The 24594-nt window shown below is 44.2% G+C and overlaps 1 protein-coding gene across 2 annotated transcripts in view; it reads right to left on the bottom strand.

The window, feature by feature from the left end:
* G3BP1 (G3BP stress granule assembly factor 1) overlaps positions 1 to 20548 on the bottom strand; it is a 29479-nt gene extending 8931 nt beyond the window's left edge. For both annotated transcript variants that reach the window (XM_082211800.1, XM_082211801.1), the window contains exons 1-3: positions 20368 to 20548; positions 2555 to 2668; positions 630 to 711 (exon numbers count right to left, since the gene is read on the bottom strand). In XM_082211800.1, the coding sequence (XP_082067926.1) occupies positions 630 to 711; positions 2555 to 2649 (177 nt within the window). In that variant the 5' untranslated portion in view covers positions 2650 to 2668; positions 20368 to 20548. The remainder of the gene's footprint in view (positions 1 to 629; positions 712 to 2554; positions 2669 to 20367) is intronic.
* Between the last annotated feature and the right edge of the window lie 4046 nt (positions 20549 to 24594).

Raw genomic sequence — 24594 nt, 5'->3', positions numbered from 1 at the left:
CTGCACACTGGGTCGACATCTTCATCGAACTATCTATGATGACCTCCCATTCTATGACTGCTAAGCTTACTCATGAGTCTTTGGTAAGGTACCTCGTCCAAAGCTTTTTGAAAGTCATAGTACACAATAACAACTGGATCACCTCTATAAGTTTGTTGACACTCTCAGAGAACTCTAATAGGTTCATGAGACAGGACCTAGAATCATAGAATTGGAATAGACCACAAGGGCCATCGACCTGCTGTTGCAGAAGCCATGCTGTCTCCCACTTCAGCAAGGTTTGTACTTCTATATGCTTGATTATCCTATCTGCAACAAAACTTTCCACCAGTTTTCCTGGGGCACATATTAAGCTAACCAACATATACATTCCAGCATCCATTCTTAAAGACTCATGCCACCTTACCTGAAAATACATGACCTATAGAAATCTAGCAAATATCTACTTCAATCAAAGTCCATTCACTGAATACCTAAGGACTAAGAATTCACATAGCTGGCACAGAAATCTGATGCTAGTTTCCCACCTCCTCAAATTCTACTTTCTAATTTGAAGGTATTTTTCCTCACTTTGCACTGCATCTTGACTGTGCCTCAGTCAATCATAAAACGATTTTGCAAATGCTTACAGACTGCCCGTGGACTGCATCAGCTGGTTTTCCATTCGAATCCAAGCCACCGTGGACATAAGAAGAATTCTTTCCATAGAACCTGTGAAAGAGCAATTTACATCCATTTCATCAATGTACAATTCCATCACATGGTCCTTTGCAGCACTAAAATGTTAGCCATATTGTTGACTTTAGGCGTAAGCAATCTTTTGTTTCGATGTGGGCTGATGGAAGTTATCAAACCAGTTTCTGCAGCTGCTCGTTTTCAATAACAAGTCTTTTAACTGTCTGTCTCCAAGGAACACAATCCCAACTTTATCATGATTACCTGACCACCACTGGTAACCAGAAGTTCCCTGCAGGTAACAGTCTACATACTGGTGGCACTCAGCTCCCAATCACTACTGGTGACCATAATACTGATGTTAAAAAGCATGGGGGACAAGATGAAACCCTGCAGTATATACTACAGTCAACTGCTAAGGAGTTGAGTAGCAGTCCTCTGATGCCTCTTCTCTGGTAAAGGTCATCAGCCTGTGCCTCAAGGTTCTTTCAGTTCTGATTTTAGGCCCAAAGCCAGATTGAAATGAGGCCAGATAATCCTTTTCCTCCAAGCACATCTGAAGCTGACCACCACTCAACAACCTTGCCCACCTACCCCACATGGTTTTCTCAATGTATAGTTCCATGCAAGTGTCTATAGTTCGCATAGTCACTTAGGCTTCCATCCACTGCAATATTGCAAAACAATGCGTTTGATAACAAATGGACTTGCTGTGCCCTGTTGGTTGCTGTTCTGGAGTAAGGTTCCATGTGATTGTGAAGCACCGTGGCAACAATGAGCTATTATGACTTGCTTATTGAATTGTATTGTTTTGATTAATTTGTTGCTGTTGTTTGCTTCATTTATAAGCTATTGTGTTTGATATTATAAGGAATGCAATGTTTGGAGTTTTAAAAAATGTTATTGTGATTAATGTGAGCCACTTTGAGCTCAACATTTGTTGTTGGAAAAGTGAAATACAAATATTAAATAAAAAACCAGGTTTTCACAGATTGCTAAATTTGCCTTATTTTGTTAAGCAGTCCTTTCACATTAGAAGCCCCTTGCTGTTTGGATAAGAGCTCTACTGTATGCAGAAAAGAGCTCTGCTTTTTGTGTAGTTCACTGTTCAATAAATTAAGATGATGCAGTCCACATATTGCCTGTAGCCTGATGTGGTCTTTGCAAGGAACTCTCATCTCAGGCATAGGCAAACTCGGCCCTCCAGATGTTTTGGGACTACAACTCCCATCATCCCTGACCACTGGTCCTGTTAGCTAGGAATGATAGTTGTCCCAAAACATCTGGAGGGCTGAGTTTGCCTATGCATGTCTTATCTCCTTATATTTGCATTTTATTTGCCCGGAGGCTGGGTTATAGGGGAAGATGAGACTGAGGTTTTGCTGATCCTCCAGGAGCTACAACTTCCATGGAAGAAACCAACCTGGAAACTACTTTTGTATGAAGTTTTATTATTACTATTTTAGGGCAATGCAAGAATAGTGAGTGACAAGAAGAATGTTAAAACAAGAAGATTATAGGCAATATCCAACTAAATCATATTCAGAGAAGACTCAATGAGATCAATAGGCTCAAGACCACTGATTTCAATGAGTCTTTTCTAAATATTACTAACAATGAATATCAACTTATTACTTCACAGTGGTGATAGAAGAGGGAATCTGGTCCTGGAGCATATACAACTCTGGCTCAAATTTAAACTGCAGGGAGGAGACAGAATGGAAGAGATGTAGAAGTTTATCTGCAAATTCTACATTGCACCCATAATTTTTGTTTTGTTTTTGGCAAATTAAACTTGTGAAGAGGAGCCAGTATTTCTGTACAACAGTGCCCCTGATTCTGAAATATTATTTTAATTAATTCAAATAGGAGACTTTACCTGTGCAAGAAGTCTGGTGCTTGGTTCAGCAGAATATAATACTGTCTTACAAACTCCCGCCCAACCAGCAGGGGACTTGGCTTCTCCATCACCATTTCTTTGGTCAACTGAAAACTGAAGACCAAAACATTTGTGAAAATATATACAATACTCATCCTTGCCAAGGAAAGCTTATATAAACTATAACCAATTTCTCACACAGTTGCCAATTTACTGCACACACTGCTAAATTACTTGAAATATTTCAATGGTAGGGAAAAGAAGACAATAATCCAAATATAGCTTCTTGAAGTGATTATATATAAAAAAAACAAGTGCCCAAAATTTCAAGTATAGCAGCAGCAGATATTGGTGGCAAGCAAGTAAATCTTCTTGTAGAATTTAAGAGGCTATATATGGCTGTACTAATTCCCATTAACCTTGTCTGACTTTAGTAGCTGAACTGAAAGGCTTCAAGAAAAGTTGCAATGACCTTTAAGTTCACATACAGTAAGTCATCTAAGCAATAAGCTGGGACATGATACCTCTTATCTAGGAACCCAATTTTTTACTTGATTGGCTCTCCACCCACCCATTTTGCCAAACTCTTCACGTGCACGCACACCTCACAAACAACCCCCCACAAGAAAACAGTGGAGTCCAGAGCAGAGTAGGGTAAGGTGCACAAAAAGGTTTCTGCAGTAGCAAAATTTGGGCACCATCATTCCTTCACCCACCTTTCAGTAAGCTGTATTATTATTTTTTGTACACAAACAATGCTCTTCACTTGAAAACACATTTTATAGGAATGATCATTCCCCTCCATAACAGTACATCTGTTAAAGTCAACTATTCAATTGTTTTCCATTGAAAAACAGCCACTTCACAATACAGTACACATTTCCTAATGCATAAATTTGAGTCCTATGCTCTTTCAGCTCATGTGTAGTATGAACGCAGAGGGAAACTTAATCACTCACTAGCCCATCCCACTGCACATCCATAAGAAGCCTAGCATGGGCAGATGTATTACTGCAGACCATGTTCTTATCTTCATCCAGCACAGAGGGAACCTGACTAGCCAAAAGTGAGAAACAGGGCTTTCCTTTGTCAGGAGTAGGATGGGTCTTTAAAAGCTGAACTGCCATTGGAGCTTTGTCCTTATTCTTGTTGACTGAACTGGAAAGACAATACAGTGGTGCCTCGCAAGACGAAATTAATTCGTTCCGCAAGTCTCTTCGTCTTGCGAGTTTTTCGTCCTGCGATGCACGGTTTCCCATAGGAATGCATTGAAAATCAATTAATGCGTTCCTAGGGAAACCGCCTTCAGACCCCGGACTGTCCCCGGACCTCTTCTGAAGGCTGAGGGGGGGGGGAACAAGGGCTTTTCTTCCCACCCCCAGCATTTAAAAAAACCCCGGGACAGCGGAGGACTTCTCCGCTGTTCGGGCGATCTTAAAATGCTGGCGGGTGGCATTTTAAAATCGCCCCGGGACAGCGGAGGACTTCTCCGCTGTCCGGGGCGATTTAAAAGCCCCTGGGAAGGCAGGCAGGGGAGACAAAGACTTTCGCCCCCCGCCCACCTTCAGAAGGTGTTCCCGCCCCCCCCCCCCCGCCCGGCTTCGCAGCAGCGCTCCGGAGCCCGGCGGCGGGGGCAGGTGTTCCCGCCCCCCCCCCCGCCCAGCTTCGCAGCAGCGTTCCGAAGCGGGGCGGTGGGGGCAGGTGTTCCCTCCCCCCCCCCGCCCGGCTTCGGAGCACCAGGAGAAGTGATCTCCCCGCCGCCCCTTGCTTCAAAAGAGAAGACCCGCTGTCCCCGGGGCAAGCTTCGTTTTGCGAAGCAAGCCCATAGGGAAATTCGTCTTGCGAGGCAACTCAAAAACGAAAAAACCTTTCGTTTTGCGAGTTTTTCATCTCGCGAGGCGTTCGTCTTGCGGGGTACCACTGTAATGCATTCACCTTCATGATCATGGTATTTGGCTGCAGGAGTTGCCAGAAGGAGGTGTACAAGGTGCCATACAACAGTCTTAAGGACCCCACTCTGTATTTGCGTAGGGTTTGCTCCTTGGCCTTTTCTTCTCCCAAAGACAAGGCAGCTGCTGTTTAGGATCAGTGTTTCCCTTCTCCTAGATTGGCTACCTTTCCAGGTTGACAAACCCCATCTGTCCCTCACTTCCCTGTACAGCAAATGCAGCTACCGCCTTCTTGACAGAGGGACACACTATTTGTCTCATCCACCCAATCTGCCACAACCTGTATTTGCATGCATAGCTGAGTGCATTGTGGGGACCAAAAGTTGACGAACTACTCCGAAGGAGCAGTGTCCCCACCAGAGGTACTACCCCCTCCCCTAACATCCCATACACCAGTAAAACAATTAAATACCAGTAAAACAATTAAAGTTGATGTTTTATTGTCTTATGGCTGTATTAGGAAAAACCCTGTGATCCTATTTGGATACAAATCTAAAAGTGATACAGTCTAAAAGTGGGGGGGGGGGGGACTGTCTAAAATAAAATGAAGATTGAACCTTTATCTCAGCTACCAGCTGAGCAATATATCATAAACTTGGGGAAAGAGTGGATATAATTACATCAAATAAATAGATAATATCACACACAGATGTTGTAGGAAGAGTCAGAGTGGCCTAGTAGACAAGGCCTTAAATTTGGGCCCCCCTTCCATGTTCCAAGAAATATAAACATATTGGTGGTCTTAGAAAACTACAAGTCTGAGTTTTAAAAATGGAAACAATCATCTACCACACTGAGTTATCACAAGGAGTATAAGTGCTCTACAAAGGTCTGGCTACATCAAGCATCAGCACATTTGAGAAAAGCCAGCAGTTAGTTTTATGTTTACACTATGAAAGAGTTTTGATGTATAGTGAAGTTAACCATAATGCTTGCCTGTGGCTGTTGAGTTTCTCTAATATTAAACAGTAACATAAATGAGAACTCTTAAATATAGGTTGGTCATGACTAACTGAGCATTATATGGTTTGAATTTTCATTGTTGCTTAATTTAAACAACAACAACAACAACAACAACAACAACAACAACAACAGAAAGGAAGGAAGGAAGGAAGGAAGGAAGGAAGGAAGGAAGGAAAGAAAGAAAGAAAGAAAGAAAAGAAAGAAAGAAAGAAAGAAAGAAATCTTTGGAGGGCAATAAAGAACTAGGTTTTCTAAAAAAAAAAAAAAAGACACATCAGGTGGTATCCAACTAAATAGTTCAGCTAGTGCAACCAGCAAAACAGAGTTTCTCTTCATCTCCTTTCCCCATGCACTCCCTAGATCTGCTCCTGAGGGTTGGGGAACCCCAGAACAAATTTAGTGGCAGCGGGGGGGGGGGGTGGAGTCTTGTAGCACAGCCAAAATTGCCTACACTACCATAACTGTTTAGTTGGCTACCACCCAGTCATTTAATGCATAGTCACTAAGAAAGATCACCAGATGGCTTAGGTAAGTTGGTCTGTACTAAGGGTTACTTTTTAAACCTGAACTGCTTGATCTACCCCCTTAGTTTAAATCTGCAATAGGCTAACATGGCATTGAGAAAAATGTATGTTTAAGATGGTTCATACCTGCTTTCAAATTTACATCAAACTTTAGTGCATGAACAGTTATGTATCATTCAACCACTATTTTTAATGACTTATCTGAAAACAGGCCATAACCCCCAGTGCTTAAATTACTAATATGCCAACATTTACATTCCCAAGCACACTGAAGTTTGACATCTGTCAGACTTGACACACATTTGTTTAGAGCTGCTTCCAGAGAGGTGGCTCCTAAAATTAATAATCACCTTTCTTTCAGTGTAAGATGTAAGTGGAATTGCAATTGGTTTTCCATGCTATTAGGGATATTGCACTTCTATATGTTCTGTTCACACTAGTGGGAGTGACATAACTGCTATAGATGGGAAGAATGTCCAGTTCACCTGAGCAGCCACCTGAAGCTCAGCACATCTTCACTATGTTTTCAATTTTATCACCCAACCTTTTAAATTGACCTTTAATCAGCATCAATACTTTTCTGATAAATTTTCTCCCCAAAAGTAACATATTGTTGAAATGTAACTTAAAAATGAAACCACAAGAAGGCATTAGTTTTGCAGCACATATTAGTCTGTGCACATAGTAGCAGCATAACAAAGGTCTGTGACCGATAGAGCAGAGCATGTAATTTACTTCCAATACATTACTCAACACTTTTACACAGCAGTCCAAGGCATGCTGGTGGTGGTGGTGGTGGTGGTGGGCGGGCGGGAGGGGATTTTTTCAAGATAAAATATTGCAGTCTGACTACTGCAGTGCAATCAGAATATTAAGTCTTCCGAATTTCTGGATTTTTCAATGGCTTGGTCTCGTCTTTACAAAACAGTCAATACGTATGTTAAGTTTCCCTTGTGTTGAAGAAGAGTTATCCAGGTTTGGCGACTGTTTAATGTTTTTATGTCTGGAATTATTAACACAAGCAACTCAGAATTGTGGAAAACTAATATACCAGTAATCTCTTGCAGCAAGGAAATTACAACTACACAAAAACACATTTAAAGGGAAGGGCACGCTTTTAAAGAAAAGCACATGCTTTCATGAAATACAGTAGGTTCTTGATTCAATACCTGAATCTCCAGCTTGGGAAGGAATCCCATGAGTGGGCCAATGGGATGGACAAATCATCTGACTCAATTAATTTCCTATGTACCTACTATGATTCCCAACTATAAAGAGCCACAAATAAAAGCAGAGTAAGAAAAATGTTTATTGCTGTACGTGGCTTCACAAAACAGTGGCAAATATCAAGCTCAGCCTATCCACTGACACCCTAATGCAAATTATTCTTGTATCCCCAGTCCCCATTGCACGTCTGCCAAAGTCACCTTACAAAGACTCTTTTTCCAGGCTAAAAGAGGTCCAGCCATTTAAGCCCTTCCTATTATAGACTGAGGAAGGGGAATCATGTGATCAAAGCTGCTATATTTGAGCTCATCTCCTTAAAGGGAGATGAGAAAAGTCTACAACTCTTCTTGTACAGTATAGCCATTTTATACCCAAATTACCCTACTACAAACTCAACAAAAAACCCTGGAAGCGTTCACTTGTTTCACAGCTGCATTTCATTTCAGTCATGTTGCAAACCGAGAAATATCCAAGAATCCTTTATTTCTGTCACCTATTAATGAATGAATCAGCTGGAAGCTATAGAGGGTTCTTATGACCATATGAATGAATGAATAAGTTTATTACGGTCATAGACCAGAAGAAAGGGGGGGGGAATAAAATAAAAGGCAACAATAATTTACAAGGGAATGATGGTGTCAGTTAAAAGTTGTAAAATTATACATAAAAACAATACACATATACACCCACACCCACACCCACACACATATACGTACTCATATATGCACTACAGTATATGTATGGGCTTAAAAAAGGGGGGGCTTATCCAGGGGTCAGATCTTTTACTTTTTTACTAGACCCGTTCCAGTCTAAATGGAGATTGTCGCTTTATGAAAAATTGAGGGGCCTGGGGCTTTCCTCACAAGAACTCATAGCCTCAGGCTTTGAAAAGGCTAAAATGATGGTGAGCCAGCGAATAGGAGATGTAGAGCTTCAGGACCATATGAGCAAGATAGATAAATATCCAGCTATCCAAGATTATGGAAAAGGGTTTAATCTAACCCCATATTTGATGGACCTACAAATCGCAAAATATAGGCGGGCGTTTACCCTTACTAGATTTGATGTATTGCCATCTGCCTTATTAAAGGGCAGATACGAGGGCACACCCTATGCTGAATGAGTTTGCCCATGTGGTCTGAAGGAGGTGGAAACGGCTTCACATGTGCTGTTACACTGCGACCTTTACGGGGATATCAGGTTACTGTTTATCTCCCCTATCGTTCAGAAATTTCCAGGTCGATCTGAATCTCAGCGGCTGAAAATCCTACTAGGAGACAAAAACCCAGAAGTATGACCATAAACACTTTGTACGATTAAATTTCACCCTACATGTAAGTTCCAGAACAGGGCTGGGCGATATCTTGTTTTCCACATTGTGATGTATAACCAGCTAAACATCACAATATACTGAAATATCACGATGCCTGAAATAAGGATGGAGCTGTGTAGTCATTGGCTGGCTTCATGGGTTTTGCATTTGATTTTTGCATAGTGCGTGCATGCACGCACACGCACATTAAGGCTAGGCAACGTATCAATACATAGTCAAAAAATCGGTTTAAAGTCCACATTATGGTAAGTTTCATAATATTCAACATAGTGATATATCGTGAATCATGATGTGTATGCTATGTAAAAAAAAAAAAATTGTGATGTGGGAAAAACCGTGAAGCCAATCACTGCTTCTCTCATGATTCCTGTCGCTTTGTACTATAAAATAACAGTTGTAACAATGTTACAGGTAAGTAAAAATGTATCAGTTTTAGACTCCTAAACAGTAGCAGTTGTCAGGACATTACCTCGTGCACCTCTACATAGTTAGAGCCTTATTTCAGACATCGTGATATATCAGTATATTACAATAAGGATGGTGATATTTCACAATGCTGAAAGCAATACATTGTTCAGCCCTAACACACATCATAATTCGCGATATGCCAGGTCAAATATTATGAAACTGGTATCATATGGACTTCAAACTGGTTTTGGATATATCAGCATATTGCCCAATGCTACCACATGTCCTACTACAGCTACCTTTCCTAACCACAATTACAGAAGACCTCCTCTCAGGCACACACAGAGATTAAGTGCCCATGCTGTTTCTGGCAGCACAAGTACCACTTTACACTTAGGAACTCACATGGCACAACTGGTCATCATCTCTTGCATTCAACCAACTACAATTTGTCTAAAATTTGTGTAACATATACTTGTCTACAAAGCAAGAGAGATATGACTTTCCATATTCAGCTACTTCTCATTCATTCTGCTTTTCCAATCTCCCAATATTAAGACAGACACTATGAGCAACCCCAGCCAATATGAATAATTCTGGAGATCTCTTGATTTGGACCTACTTTTGGAAGTTGGAACAAACTGTTTCAGTTCTGCCTCCCTTTTACCACTGTTGCACCTTGGGCTAAATGAAGGACACTGGCTGATGTACAGAAATTCAATCTTTACGTGCTCTGTAACTCACTAACCTGGCTCCAACAGATACTCAGAACGGAAGGTCACCCTTTTTTATGACGAGCCTGATTGAGAGAACATTTCACAGTCTAGCAATTACTGCATACTCAAGACCTATTATATTTCAAAGACTTACAAACTAAATTGCTTAATATCAAATAATGATGCTATAACCACATTAAACATTTCTTACTGCCCGATTCTCTGCATGTTTACTCAAAATGAAGGCCCACTGTGCTGGATGAGGCTTACTCCCTTGTAAGTAGTATATGTAGGACTAATCTCAGGCTGCAGTTGAATACTCACCCAAGAATTAGCCCCCTTTAGGTCAATGTAGTTGAGTAGACATGTACAGGGATGGCACTCCTAATCTCTGTGTTTGTGCCTGAGGCTTACACCATCTCAAACACCAGAACTGATTTTAATTCATTGGAAATATTGTCTATTTTCTCCAGAGTAAAAACATTGTCATTTAAGAGAGGAGCTGGGTTCCATATGCTTTGCACAAACAGAATTGGGGGATCCTATACTCCCAGAGGACTGGGGGGGGGGCTCTTAAGTCCAATAGCTTAACCTCCTACATATTCTTGGTAGGAGGTATTAATAAATAAGAGGGCAATCTAACACACATAAATGGTATTTGACTTGGGGGGGGGATCTAAAAAATAGTAATTACCTCACTTTAAGTATAGTTTTCTTTGTTCATCTGATAATGTATCTTTATTTTCCAACTCCAAGTCCACAAAAAGCCTTCAAGAATTAAAGTGCTATAAACCACAAACTTTAACGAAAAACATGTACGTCCAGTAGTAGAACCAACACCCTTTATCTGAGTGCACTTAAGTAAGATGCATGTGGCTTAAATTCAATGTGTGATCTTAGTTGCTAAGAAACTAATCTCAATGACTTAGAAATCCAAGGTTATATTTAATATTGATGGTTGGGTAGCAGAACTGTTAGAATTGCCATCCCTAGAGTGTGTGATGTCATACAATTACCTTACACAAATTTAATGCCATGAGAAACACCATTCCAGAGTGCATTGATGGCTATTGTATATTGCTCCAAGCAAGAAACATTGCGACCCAATACTTTTATCTGGCTCCTAGCCAAACTGACAACAAAAATTCCCTCCCAACATTTATACTGAGTCGCACCTTCCTACTGACAGAAAACATTTCAACTGTGCATTCACAGAAGTGAGGCAGCATACAAGAACATAAATTATTAGGAGCTTGTTTTCTTTTGAATAATTTTATATCATGTGAGAAAGGCCTGGTTCATGTCACTTTAAACTAGGCATAGGCAAACTCGGCCCTCCAGATGTTTTGGAACTGCAACTCCCATCATCCCTAGCTAACAGGACCAGTGGTCATGGATGATGGGAGTTGTAGTCCCAAAACATCTGAAGGGCCGAGTTTGCCTATGCCTGTTTTAAACAATAAATGAAACATTGGGATAAAGCAAGCAGCATGCTGGTTTGCAGCACTGTGGCGCTCCTCTTCCAATTCCACCCACAGGACCCTGGAGAGAAAGCAAGAGAGAAGCTGACTTGGCATTATATGTCAACCAGTGCTCATGCCTTGTAACTAGTATTCTGCACATTCTCGCATTTAACTTTTAACAATGATTTACTGTAGTGTGCCAACTGGGCCACTGAATTTGCTTTCCTGGGTTCTAAGATTAATGTCGTTGGGGTTTTTTTAAAAAAAAAAACTATATTGTTATTTGTAAAGAAAATAAATATTAAGACATCAATTGACTGATTCCTGCTATTTTTAAGCTTTAGCATGGGGGTCCCGACATTAAATAATTCAAAAGCAAAGAAAATCTTTGAGGTGTTGATTACAGGTACCACAAAGTTTACACATCTACTCAGAAGTTCCATTTTTGCTCAATTTGTTGGAGCTACAGATGTGACAATGCCAGGCTAGTCTAAAGAAGTATGAGTTGCTTGGATCAATTTTGAATATATCTCCTGTGAATGCTGACAGTTTGCCATTATGAAAACCACCACATGTACTTTGGCTCTTGAACAGCAGTTGGTGAAGGTCAGCATCAACGAACAATGGTCTTCTAGCCAAGACACTGAATGTCTTCCTGGAGAAATGGAAGGTTTCTCCTTCTTTAAAGAAAGTACTGACCATTAGTTAGGTAATTTATATATAGCTTTTCATTTCAGAGAACTAAGAAAGCCTTATTCTGAGTTGGATCTTTGGCCCATCTTCAGCTTTGTACATACTATACCTTTAAAGCACACTCAAAGCATATCCTTTCCCTCTAAGAACTCTACTCATGCCTCTGTAGCTTTGCATTTGCTGTGGCTAACCAAACCACAATTTAAAACCATGGTTAAACTAATAGAGTTGGATTAGCTCATAAGGCCAAATCATAGTTCAAACTAGTCAGTTTATAAACCAACAAACCATGGCATCACATAATGGTTTGTTATCTGAGAACAAACCATGAGTTGGCATACTTCAGACATTTAAATCAGATCTCACTTTGACTACCCCAACCATGAGTCAGATCTATCTAAGCAAACCTATCGGCCAATGCAAAATGCTACTGTGTGCCTTCTACTGACTAAGACACATTCAACCTGTGTTACAGCAATTTCATCAGATACTACTGTTTCTGAGTTCAATTAAAAGTATTAGTTTCTGTGTTAAGAACCCTTCAAGTCACTGAACACCAACTTGGACTAGTTGCATTCAGAAAATAAAGCCCTGTTTTATGTCCCCTTCATTACCTGAGGTATGATTTCCTGCAGCTAGAAGCAGAGCACTTGCAGCAGTGGCTCTGCATGTATGGAGCCAAGTTCACATTCAGACCTGCTAAGACTAAGTAGTGTATCTGTGCTGATCTTTGTATGACTAATCTTCTGGCAGGCTTTTGAATGAGTTTAGCTGCCATTATATAAGCACATAAAGAACAAGAACGTATCATTTGCTCTGGTTGAACTGTGGATTTCTGGATTTTCAGTGGCTGTAAGCATCTTCAGCTGCTCATATCAGTATTGCACTCAAAGTAAAAACCAGGATTAACTTAAACAATTGCTACCTAATAAAAACAAGAAAGGAAGCAATACAACTGGATTCTTTTGCTGGCTTAGACCTTGATGACCAGAAATATGTAGTCATAAAGCACACATATTTACGTAATAAAGAAAATGTTTTCACATAGAATTCTAGGCGCTGTCTTTTTGGGGGAGGGGGACAAGCCAAGCAAGTCCCAAGGATTGAACAAAGGGAAATTCATCACCCCAAAGCTGCTGCTTTTGTAGCCAGTTTTCCACTAAGCAGCCACCTTATTTCAAGGATAACCTGCACAAGTTAAACCAAAATTTTACCTCCAGAAAACTTTACATGTACCGCTGAAAAGAAAACATATATGGGAAGAGGAGGCTCATGTCCATATGCTCAGCTGGTATGATTTCATGTACAGTACTTTGGTTCAACTATTGTTTCTGTAGGACTGACCCAAGCCCTCCCACAAGTGTACATGTGCTTAGTACACACAGTGAAACTAAAAGTACTGTATCAGGACCAGTTTAAGCAAAATCCTATCAAACTATTTTATCATATTTGAGAAGCAATTCTACACCACAAACTTCATCCTCTCTTCTCCTACATGCTGAAATAGCAGCATCCTATTGCATAAAATTGGACGGGTAGCACTGTGGGCTTGCCAATCGGAAGGTCTGAGGTTCGAATCCCCACGACAGGGTGAGCTCCCATTGCTTGGTCCCAGCTCCTGCCAACCTAGCAGTTCAAAAGCACATCAAAGTGCAAATAGATAAATAGGTACCGCTCCAGCAGGAAGGTAAACAGTGTTTCTGTGCGCTGCTCTGCTTTCACCAGAAGCGACTTAGTCATGCTGGCCACATGACCCAGAAAAACTGTCTGCAGACAAATGTCGGCTCCCTCGGCCAGTAAAGCGAAATGAGCATCGCAACCCCAGTCGTCCGCGACTGGACTTAATTGTCAGGGGTCCTTTACCTTTTTACTGAATGCAAACTAGGAAACTGTAGCTTAATCTCAGGCTACAAACTCAGATATCAAACCAGGATAAGATTATGGTTTGAAAACAGTTTAAGCCAGTTTCCCAGTTCAGATATAATGGAAGACTATGGTTTAACAAACCCCAGACATTGTCAGCTGCGACACACAAGAGAAAGGAGGGCAGAACAGAAGCACAAGGCTCTCACTCAAATAAACCATGGTTTACTGGGCAGAGATCATTAGAAAGCTAACTGGACATCAGTTGTTCCCTTCATGTCTGAAGAAAATCAGAAGACAGATGGGGCTTGTTAACCTGGAAAGTTGGCCATCTAGGAGACCTTAAACTCTGACCTCAAACTCTGCTGCCTTGTGGCTATACTCATTCATGAGAAAGGCTTCAGGAGTAAACTGCCAAGGAAAAATCCTTTTACACTACCTTGTGGGACATCTCCAGGAGAAGGAAAGGCTAAGGACTAAACCCTACACAAATCCAGAGTCCCCAAGGCAGTAGGATGGCACTTTGCTCACCTCATTCTGGCAATTCCTGCAGCCAAGCTAGTGCCACATGTACTGTTTTGCTTTCCTTTGAACTACATCAGCAAGGCTGGGAGTGGCAGAGGTGGCGTTGTCATCTGGACAGCTGAGATACGCTGCCAAGACTTCTACACTGGAGTTTTTCAGATGGTGCACTCTATTGTCTCTCAAGACAGATGGATGCCAACAACAATGTGTCTTACTGCTTCCCATCTTTCACACAGATTAGCAGAATAAAAAAATACATACATACCCTATTTATTCACAAGTACTAGAAAACTAACAGAGGGATTTGTCCTACATCTTCTATCCATCCCAGGTACAGTAATTCTCAACAATGGGCAGCACTGATGTAAGGTAGAACACTTTTCATTAATTTATTTTTCTATGGGAAGTGTTCTAGCCCTAGGCCAGTGGTTTTCAAACAGTGTGCTGTGGTACCCTGGGGTGCCTTGAATGATGGTCAGAGGTGCCACGGACAACACTGGCCTCTGTCCCTCTTGCCTTCCCTCGTTCCTATGATGCCCTCTTGTGTGTCTGCCTCACAAAGGCTTGCACAGCTGTTTATTGCAACAGCCCTGGCTATAAGCTCTGCAGGCGAATGGTGCCTCTGGGAAGCACCTGGGGGGGCAGTTCAGAAACCAGGGACAGCAGCAGCAGCAGCAGCTGTCTGGAGGACTCCCAAGGAGAAGGGAGAGGACTGAGGGAACACTCCACCAAGGAGGGTGTTCGAAAAAGGGTGAGAGGCTGCCAGCTCTGCAGGCAAGAGGTGACATAACTGGACTTCTGAGCCCCACGGGAGTGTCGCAGAAAGAATGTAGTTGGTTAAGGGAGCCGTGGACTCAAAAAGTTTGAAAACCTCTGCCCTAGGCATCAGAAAACTTTCCAGCAAACCCACATCACTGTTGTGCAGAGAATCTTGAACTTCCTGTTGGGTATCAAGACCGAGCTACTACCAGCATGCTTTCATCGCATACTCACCTTTAAGTCTAGAAATGGGCTCACATCAAAGAAAGCCATTTGTCAAAGTCCATGTGCAAATACGAGTGTTTTATTATTCTGGCATACCAATATTGATGCCACAGCAGGTGCAGTGTTCAAAACTCCTATTGTTCTAGGTGCATTTGAGACAGGGAATTTCATTAGCAGAAGCAGTTTCTGAGCGCACTTTTGTGCCTATGATTTCAGATTAAAACTGCATAGTGGAAGGAAAGGTGGAGCTTTTTCTGCCTCCCCACTTCCAGCTACTCTCTGAAGACTGGAGGAGACCCTCTTAAGAATATTAGGGGAGTGGGCAGGGGAGATCTAAACCATGTGAAAAATGAACATATTTTAGCTGAAGTTCATTTTTAGCTTTGTATTCTTGATATTAAAAAAACGCACCTACACACACCTATTACCTAGGTTTAAGGCGCCATTTAGCTCCTAGCTTTCATCTCTGTTTCTAACACTGAGTAGATGTGATAGATATGCGGCTCTACAGATGTTAGACTGCAACTCTCACCATCCCCAATAATTTTCTGGCTGGGGATGATGGAAGTCATAGTTCACAAACACCTGGAGGACCACAGGTTCAACCCCCCGCCCCCAGGGCTTGCAAGGTTGTAAAGATGTTGATGTAACGTGTAAGAAATACTTTAAACATTAAACGTAACTTTTCTTAGGCAGTGTTAACATTTAAGGTGCTGAAAACATTCAATCCTTAAAATTCCTTATTTTACCTAAATGTAAATCATAAAGGTAAAGGTACCCCTGCCCGTCAGGGCCAGTCGTGACCAACTCTAGGGTTGCGTGCTCATCATGCTCAAGAGGCCGGGAGCCGGCGCTGTCTGAAGACACTTCCGGGTCATGTGGCCAGCGTGACGAAGCTGCATCTGGCGAGCCAGCACCAGCGCAGCACACGGAAACGCTGTTTACCTTCCCACTATAAAGCAGTCTCTACTTGCACTTGGGGTGCTTTTGAATTGCTAGGTAGGCAGGAGCTGGGACCGAACGACGGGAGCTCACCCCACTGCGGGGATTCGAACCGCCCACCTTACGATCAGCAAGTCCTAGGCACTGAGCGCCACCCGCGTCCCAAAATGTAAATCATAGTGGTTTGCAAATAGTCAGAAGTGAAATGCAACTGCTAAGCTGATTTGCACCTTCTGGATTTCACTCAAGACTTGTTTTATAGAGTGCATAAGATCCAGTAAAGTGTTTAGACTGCCCAGTCTGTACTTAAGTGTGGTTTTGACTTAAACACCACTGAAGATGGGTGATATCACGTTTAAAACACAGAATAACATTTCAGAAATGAAACTGAATTCAGAACTATGAATTTGAGTAACTGTCACATGCAAACTGTTTGGAGTGTGGGGAGAGGTAAAAATGTAGTTAATCCTAAACAGTTTTATGTAAAAGCTTTTTCAAACTCATATTTCACAATTATTTCTTCAACATCAGGTTTGCCGTTTGGGGGTGCTTCTGGATCCAGCTCTATCTCTGGAGGCTTAGGTAGCCTCAGTGGCTAGAAGTGCCTTTTACCAACCACGGCTGGTTTGACAGGTACAGCCATTCCTGGACCAGGAAAGTCTTGCCACAGTAGTTCATGTGTTGGTTGCTTCAAGACTGGATTACTGCAATGCGCTCTATATGTGGGGCTTCCCTTGTGCTTGATCTAGAAGCTGCTGTTAGTACAGAATGCTGCACCATGACTACTGAGTGACGCCTTGTCAGCATATAACACCTATGCTCAGAAATCTGCACTGGTTGCCAATTTGCTACTGGGCAAAGTTCAAGGTGCTACTATTGGTACATAAAGCCCTCAACAACTTGGGACCAGTTTACCTACAAGATCACCTTATCCCATGTGCCACCCAACCTCTTCAGTCAGCAGAATTGACACTACTACAGGTGTCACATAATGCCCATTCCACATTTGTAAGAACTTGGTCACTTAATGTGACACTCCCTGCACTTTGGAATTCACTGCATATTGAGATCAAGCACTAATAAATTTATGTATGTATAGTCAAAACATGTATAAATAAATGTACGTGTTGATTTTTAGTTTGAACAGGGGTATAATTTTCAAACCTACTGTAATTTTGTAGCTGCTTTTCCTGGCTATCTATGGATTAGCTATTGATCTCTACAACCCTACATTTTTCCCAATCTTAAAAAGCCAATGTCAGTTTAGTGAAGGGATAGGAAACCTTATGCCCTTCAAATGCTGATGGAACTCCAATCTCCATCAGTTCCAGTTAAGTATTACCAACGCTCAGAGTTCTGCAGTGTAGAGGGTAGGATCACAATTTTATTTACTTTATATAGAAGATCTCAGGGCAAGTTATAATTTAAAAGCAATAGGCCAATAACACACAGTTAAAATTTTCCAGTACAATTCAACAATACAAGGATCTGAAATGGGATAGTGGAATGTAGTTATACGTAACTTGGATGACCTGGAAGAAAATAAAAGTTCACTCCAGTGGTTCCTATCCAAACCTCAAGGGAAAGGACGCTCTATAATGGAGCTGCATTGCCAAAAAGGCCTCCTCTGATCTGAAAGCCCATACAGTTTGGGGAAAGTAGCTTCTTCAGGTAACCTGAGCCTAAGCTATTCAGATCTTTATTTGCCAAAACCAGTATCTTGGTCTGGAATGGTTTAAGTTCTGGTTTAGCAATATCTGGAGTACGTCAGGTTTCTCACCCCCTAGTTTAGAGCATCACAACTCTAAAATTCTACTGCAACTTTCAAGCAGCGGACTATGAGTGGGTAAATTTAGAGAGCATTAATCCACCACAAAATGACCCATCAAGGAATTTCTCTTGTCTTCATGCTTGTTTTATTCCTAGACTTTTAAGTCTAGGTGAGTGAGCAGAAGTACATTGTAAGGAAATTTATCCAACTACCTTATTTTCTTAGTTTGTCTTTGTTAAGGTATCCTTAGCTTAAAAGTCAATAAGCCAGTAGCATATCTGAAATATGTAAGTCCTCTCCATATAAAAGAAAGCAGAAGTTTGTTTCATGTAGTTTGTCTTTAAAAATGACCTGTAGGGAATACCTATTATTAACTCCTTTAAATTATTAGCGTATGAACAACCAAAAAAGGAATCTGTTAAATCCAACATTTCATTACCCAAGACCCTATTGATTATACATATACAGTCTAAAACTCCTGAGATTGTTTTATTCAAATACAAAAAGTTCACTACACCAGGTGAAAATTTTAGTCTAAAATGGATTCTACCACCAGGGTCTGCTATTTTTAGATATAATAGTTCAAGCAGCACTTCCAGTTAAGTACACAGAAGAGCATGTCTGGACAGCACAATGCAAACTTTACCATTGCTGTTTTGGCTGCTACAAACAGAAGTGCAAAAAAGATTTGATGCCAAGCAATTGATAAATTCATTTAAGTCTCATTTATGCATTTAGCAAATTTGAAATGGTTGGCATCTTTGTGAAACCTTATGGGAACACATGATGGTATTTTTCCACTTAACCATACAGAACACCTTAGCAGCGGAATTATCTTTTACTTAATGACTGACCAGAGCCCTGCAAGTGCCCCCAAAACAGTAGCTCTTAATAAATGGGCGTTTTTCTATAGCTTAGTAGTCTGCCTGCGTTTCCTAAACCTAGCACTGTGTCCATGGGAGAGGCAGACAAAAATAGCACAAACTGGAAACATGGCTACTTGCTACAAATACTCCGCAATAGATTATGATGCAGCCACCTGGCACAACCAGATTTCAATTATCAGAAAAACATGCCCGTGAACGATTCCCATTAAAGCTATTTCAATAGAAAAACTAATAGTTTTTAGTAAGATCCTGGAAATTACTAGAAGCTCCAGGCATGCTTAATCTAGTTTCTATGAACACGCCAAGACTGACCTTGAGCAAGTGTCCTTACCTTTCTGCCTTTATTACTTTATTTTTTACAGGCAAAAACTTGTTGGGAGGGCTTTGTTTTTTTGGCTTTTAGGCGTCCACAGCACAGGGTTGTTTAAAACACTACCGATCTCATCTCTCAAGTGAAAGGCTACGCCACTTTAAAACAAAGCTACTTAGCTCTCTATATTCCAGCCTAGCTTTTTTGCCTGCGCGCTAGGGAAAAGCAGGCTGCGTGCGGCAAGGGACAAAAGCTTGCAGCTCCGTCTGCCTAGCCTTGCACAATGAAGCACAGCTCACTTCCGCGGCCCCTTTTCACAAGCGTCTGCCCCACTGCAAAGGAGCACCATTATGCTCCGGTTCCTACGCAGCTACTCCCGCGGGCAAGGGAACGGAGCGGCGTCTCGCACCTCCCGTCGCTTTCCTCCTCCGCCCCCTACACCGGTGGAACGAGCACCGTTCGTGCATTTCCGCTCTTTCACAAAGCTCGCGGGTTTTTGTTTGGTGGGGTGGGTGGTTCTGGAGGCGCGAGAGAAGCGCGGGGAGGGCGGCAACGGCGCTTCAAGAGGGTCCCGTTCCCCCTGCCCACCCCCCTCCCTTTTGTAGGCCGCTTTACATGCACGATCAGGAACCTTCCTAGTTAGTTATTCATAGCGCGGGGCGAGCAATCGAGTAGGGAGGGAGAGGACCGCGCCAGGCTGGGCGCCGCCTCCTCCGCATGTCAGAAAGGAGACCCTCGTCGTTAAGCCAGCACCGAGTTCCTTTCGCAGGCCAGCGCAGCGACCCGTTAACAGCCGCCCAGCCGCTCTCTCTGCCCACTTCTTCTAGATCACGCACTTCCCCGCACGGGCGGGTCATTCTCGCCTCGCTTTTGCTACCCAGAGGGCTTGTTAACGGCTCAGGCCGGGCCACGCAGAGGCCGCTCCCCGTTATGCCCCAACCTCCCCTTTCTCCCCCTCCTCAATATACCGCCAGGCCGGCCAGGCAAACGCCCGCCAGCCCCGAGCGCCCCCTCGGCTCAGCGGACACCCCCACCGCCTGCCCACCCGCCACCGGCCTCCCGCTCCCGCCCCGAGGCTGAAGGCCGCGGGGCGAAAAGCGGTGCGGGACCAGGAGGGGGAGGAGCGCCGCCGCTGTAGCCGCCGGGACCCCGCGTGTCTATGGCGACGGTGGCGGCGGCGGAGACGCCACAGGGGTACGCGGCCCCCTCGACCCCCGTGAAGGACGTGACCCCTCTGCGCCCCTCCCGCACCAACCTGCGGGCGAGGCGGAGCTGGACGCGGAGGAGGAGGAGGCGGTTTCACTCCGTACAAGGCGGGCAGGCAGGCCGAAGGGGACGAGAAGCACCTCACGCAACAGCGTGCTCAGCCACCGGCTAAATATACCCGGCGCGCAACCTAACATTATGGCATGCCCGCAGCCAGTTAGGAGCCGGCTCGATGCCCAGCTCGGAGAACGATAGGCCGTAAGGGAAGGAGGGGAGGCGGTTGACATTCAGAGAGGCCAATCGCGCCACAGCGAGCGCAAAGCCGGTTAGTAGGACTGACGTCCGCATTAGTCAATAGCTGTTGCGGAAAGAGTTCTGAAGGCGCAGATGGTCATCACCGATTCGGACGAAGACCAATGAGGCGACGCTCCTTTCGTTATTAGGAGAAAGGTTCTGCGGAGGTGTGGCTACTTTGCCCGCCAAGGATAGGTGCGCTGCACAGTAGAAACCCTGGAAACTGAGGCCTGGAAACCCCGTGTGAGGAAAGGCGTGGCTCCAGAGCGGCACCGGGCATACAGTCCAATTACGAAGGACGTTACCCTGTGACGGGCAGGCGAGGAGCTCGGGCTTATTAAAGAAACACACTTTGCCTTAAAAGAAACAAAAACCCTTTTCTTCAAGATTCCTCTTAAACCTCTCAAAGTCGCATTGCCCACTATAATCCCCCTCACCAAACACCACTAGTTACCAAAACACACACACTCTAAAAATAAGTGCTTGAAATCAGCTGCCTTCCTTAATAATCCCATAATTAGCTTCCATAAAGGAGATGAGCCCCGCAACCCTAGAGTCGTCTGCTACTGGACTTAACTGTCAGGGGTCTTTTACCTTTACCTTTTAATTGTCATAACATGAGTATCTTCAGTCACATTGGATTAGATCAGTACAGTGCACTGTATGTGGGGGCTACGCTTGAATACATTTTGGAAACTGCAACCACTATTGGCACATGTACATTGGCTGCCTTTATCAATCAATCAATAATTTCATTTGTGTCTCTCCTTTCCAAAATCAATACCTTGCTTAAGACAGCTTACAACATATGTTTGTAGTTATGTAACTTTAAAAAAACAACAACACAAAAGTACAGTGGTACCTCGCAAGACGAATGCCTCGCAAGATGAAAAACGCACAAGACGAAAGAGTTTTCCATTTTTTGAGTCGTTCCACAAGACGAATTTCCCTATGGGCTTGCTTCGCAAGACGAAACGTCTTGCGAGTTCTTGCGAGTTTGTTTCCTTTTTCTTAAAGCCGCTAAGCCGTTAATAGCCGCTCAGCCGTTAATAGCCGCTAATAGCCGCTAAGCCGCTAATAGCCGTGCTTCGCAAGACGAAAAAACCGCAAGACAAAGAGACTTGCGGAACGGATTAATTTCGTCTTGCGAGGCACCACTGTAGTTATAATAAACAAAACACCAAAAAGAACACAACTGAACAATTTCCACATAAATCATAAGATACAAAATAAAGATACAAAAAATTGACCGCAACAACAACCCTTTCCCAGCAATAACCTCTAAATAATACCCCAGCCCAGGATTCTGGTCAGGAGCCTCAGCTTTTGTAGCTGGAGTCAGTCAGGGCCTCACCCTCCCATACCAGGTGGAAAAGGTGCTACTTTACTGAAATTTGGCAGGATTCATCCCCTCATAAGGAGATACTCTGCTTGCAAATTGGATCTAATTCTGCTAAAAACAAGAAAGTGAGATTGTTCTTTTGTTAAAGGAGGTCTAAATTTTGGAAGGTGTCCAATACAAAAAAAAAACCCTCTGGACCTATTTGTCTATAATTTGGCAGGTCTTGCCTACTAAGGAGATGCCTGTATGCCTGCTAACTTCATCCACTTGTGTCAAAAGGAAAACAAGGGATAGGGATATTTTTTTCAGGATAAGAGTTAGAGGTTGTTTCTATGGAACCTCAATAATATACATTTTGAAATATACTCAGAGTCGCAAAGTGATTTCATGCTCTTTATTCAGCTCATAGTGGTGAGGAGGAATGAATGAAAGTCCCCTCACAGTATCTGCTTTATATACATTATTTACACAATGGGCTGTACATGATTGGCTAATTCCGGAATTCTACTGTAAGCCAATCAGGTTGTGGATTCACTTCAATCTGGAGCAGGATTGGGTGGTTCCTGCCAACCAATCATACTGCTGCATTGTTCTAGGACCAATCAGACTGCTGCATTCTGAATCCTATTGTTCTAGGACTAATCAGACTGCTGCAATTTGGATCCTATTGTTCTCAGTACATAACACCCCTCCCCTCTAAGTTCCAGTCCTGCCCGGGAGGTCGCATTCATAGTCCTCAAGGTATGCCGGCGGCCTACGTGTGCGTTGCGGCCTGGGGTGTTCCCTGGTCCGGGCTCCAGGTTCTGGCTCGTGTTCCAAGGATGCTGGCTGTGATGGGGTTGTTTGGTCTGCTGCAACCGGCTCGCTCAGTCGTGGTTCTGGTTCTGGTGTCCTTTCGGCCTCACGGGTCCTCTCTGTATTTACTGATTCTGCCTCTCCTGCTGGCCCCTCCTGCTCTATGGGCCTCACTGCCCCGCTGTTCCCTTGGGACTCCTCTGACCTGTCCTCCTCCTGGGTTTCTCCCGGGAATCGTCGCCGTATCTGGTCGCAGTGGCGGCGCCAGCATTGCCCCCCATCCGTTAGCACCTCGTACGACACTGGGCCAGTGACCCTGGTGACTGTGGCGGGTACCCATGCTGGGCCTGCCCCAAAATTCTTTGCGTACACTGGGTCCTGGGCCTCGAAGGTCCGGGGGTTCCTGTCTTCCCCCACCACTACCTCATCCTGAGCTCTATCGGGGTGAAGGCGGTCCAATCTGATTGCAAGGCGCCGACCCATTAGTAGTTCAGCGGGGCTCCGGCCAGTCGTTGAGCTTGGGGTGCTGTGCTGTGCTAGAAGGAATGTGGCAAGGCGGTACTCCCAGTCCCCTTGCGTCATGCGGCGAAGGGTGTCCTTGGTGGTCCGCACCATGCGTTCTGCTTGGCCATTGGTGGCAGGGTGGAACGGCGCTGAACGGATGTGGCGGGTGGCGTTCTGTGCTGTGAAGGTTTGGAATTCTCCTGACGTAAATGCAGTCCCGTTGTCTGAGACGAGAGTGTCAGGGAGCCCGTGGGTTGCAAACAGCCTGCGTAGTACACGGATGGCTGCGGACGTGGAAGTGGACGGTACCAGTGCGACTTCCAGCCATTTGGTGTAGGAGTCCACCACTATGAAGAATGTTTTCCCCTGAAAGGGGCCAGCGAAATCCACATGCAGGCGTGACCATGGTGCTCGGGCGGACTCCCAGGACTGGACTGGGGCCCTTGGGGGATCTGGGCGGGATTCTTGGCAGGCCTGGCAGTGTTTGACCCAGGCCTCTATCTCTCCATCAATCCCCGGCCACCACACATAACTCCTGGCAAGGGCCTTCATTCTTACTACCCCTGGATGTGTCTCGTGTAGGGCTGTGAGGACCCTTTTGCGGAGGGGCTGGGGAACAACGACTCTGCTTCCCCATAACAGGCACCCCTTGTGGGCCAACAGTTCATGTTTGCGGGTTGTGTAGCCGGCGAATTCTGGCCCGGGGCTGCTGCTGGGCCATCCCCTCCACACCCAGTCCAGGACCCGGGAGATGACCCTATCTTTCTTGGAATGGTGTGCAACTTCTTGTGCCTGAATGGGGCGGTCGGGAAGCAGCTCCAGGCTCATAACCTCTTGTGCAGGTGCTGGGTCAGGGCCTGTTTCCGGTAGTGGTAGCCTGCTGAGGGCGTCCGCATGGCCCATCGCCTTCCCCGGTCGGTGAATCAGTGCATACTGGTAGCTGGCAAGGAAAATTGACCACCTGAGGACGCGAGGAGACAGCACTTGGGGGGTCTGCTTTTCAGGGGCAAACAATCCAAGCAACGGCTTGTGGTCAGTCACCACGTACAAGAAATCATGGAATTTTTTTACTCCCTTCACGATTGCCAGACCCTCCTTGTCAATTTGCGAGTAGTTCCGCTCGGTTGCGTTGAGTGTCTGGGAAAAGTACGCCACCGGTACCTCTCTTCCATCCGGGAGTTGGTGCCCCAGGACAGCGCCAATGCCATAGGGTGAGGCGTCGCATGCTAGCACCACCGGCAGCCTCTCGTCGAAGTGTGCCAAGACAGAGTTTGAGACAAGCAAGTCCTTGACTGCCTGGAATGCGGCCTCCTGGCGCTGGCCCCACACCCAAGGGGCCCG

Source organism: Podarcis vaucheri, assembly GCF_965113315.1.
Source record: "Podarcis vaucheri genome assembly, chromosome: 2".
NCBI classification, from domain to species: Eukaryota; Metazoa; Chordata; class Lepidosauria; order Squamata; family Lacertidae; genus Podarcis; species Podarcis vaucheri.
Note: the sequence above shows the minus strand (reverse complement) of the source record. Positions and strands in the feature narration are given on the sequence as shown.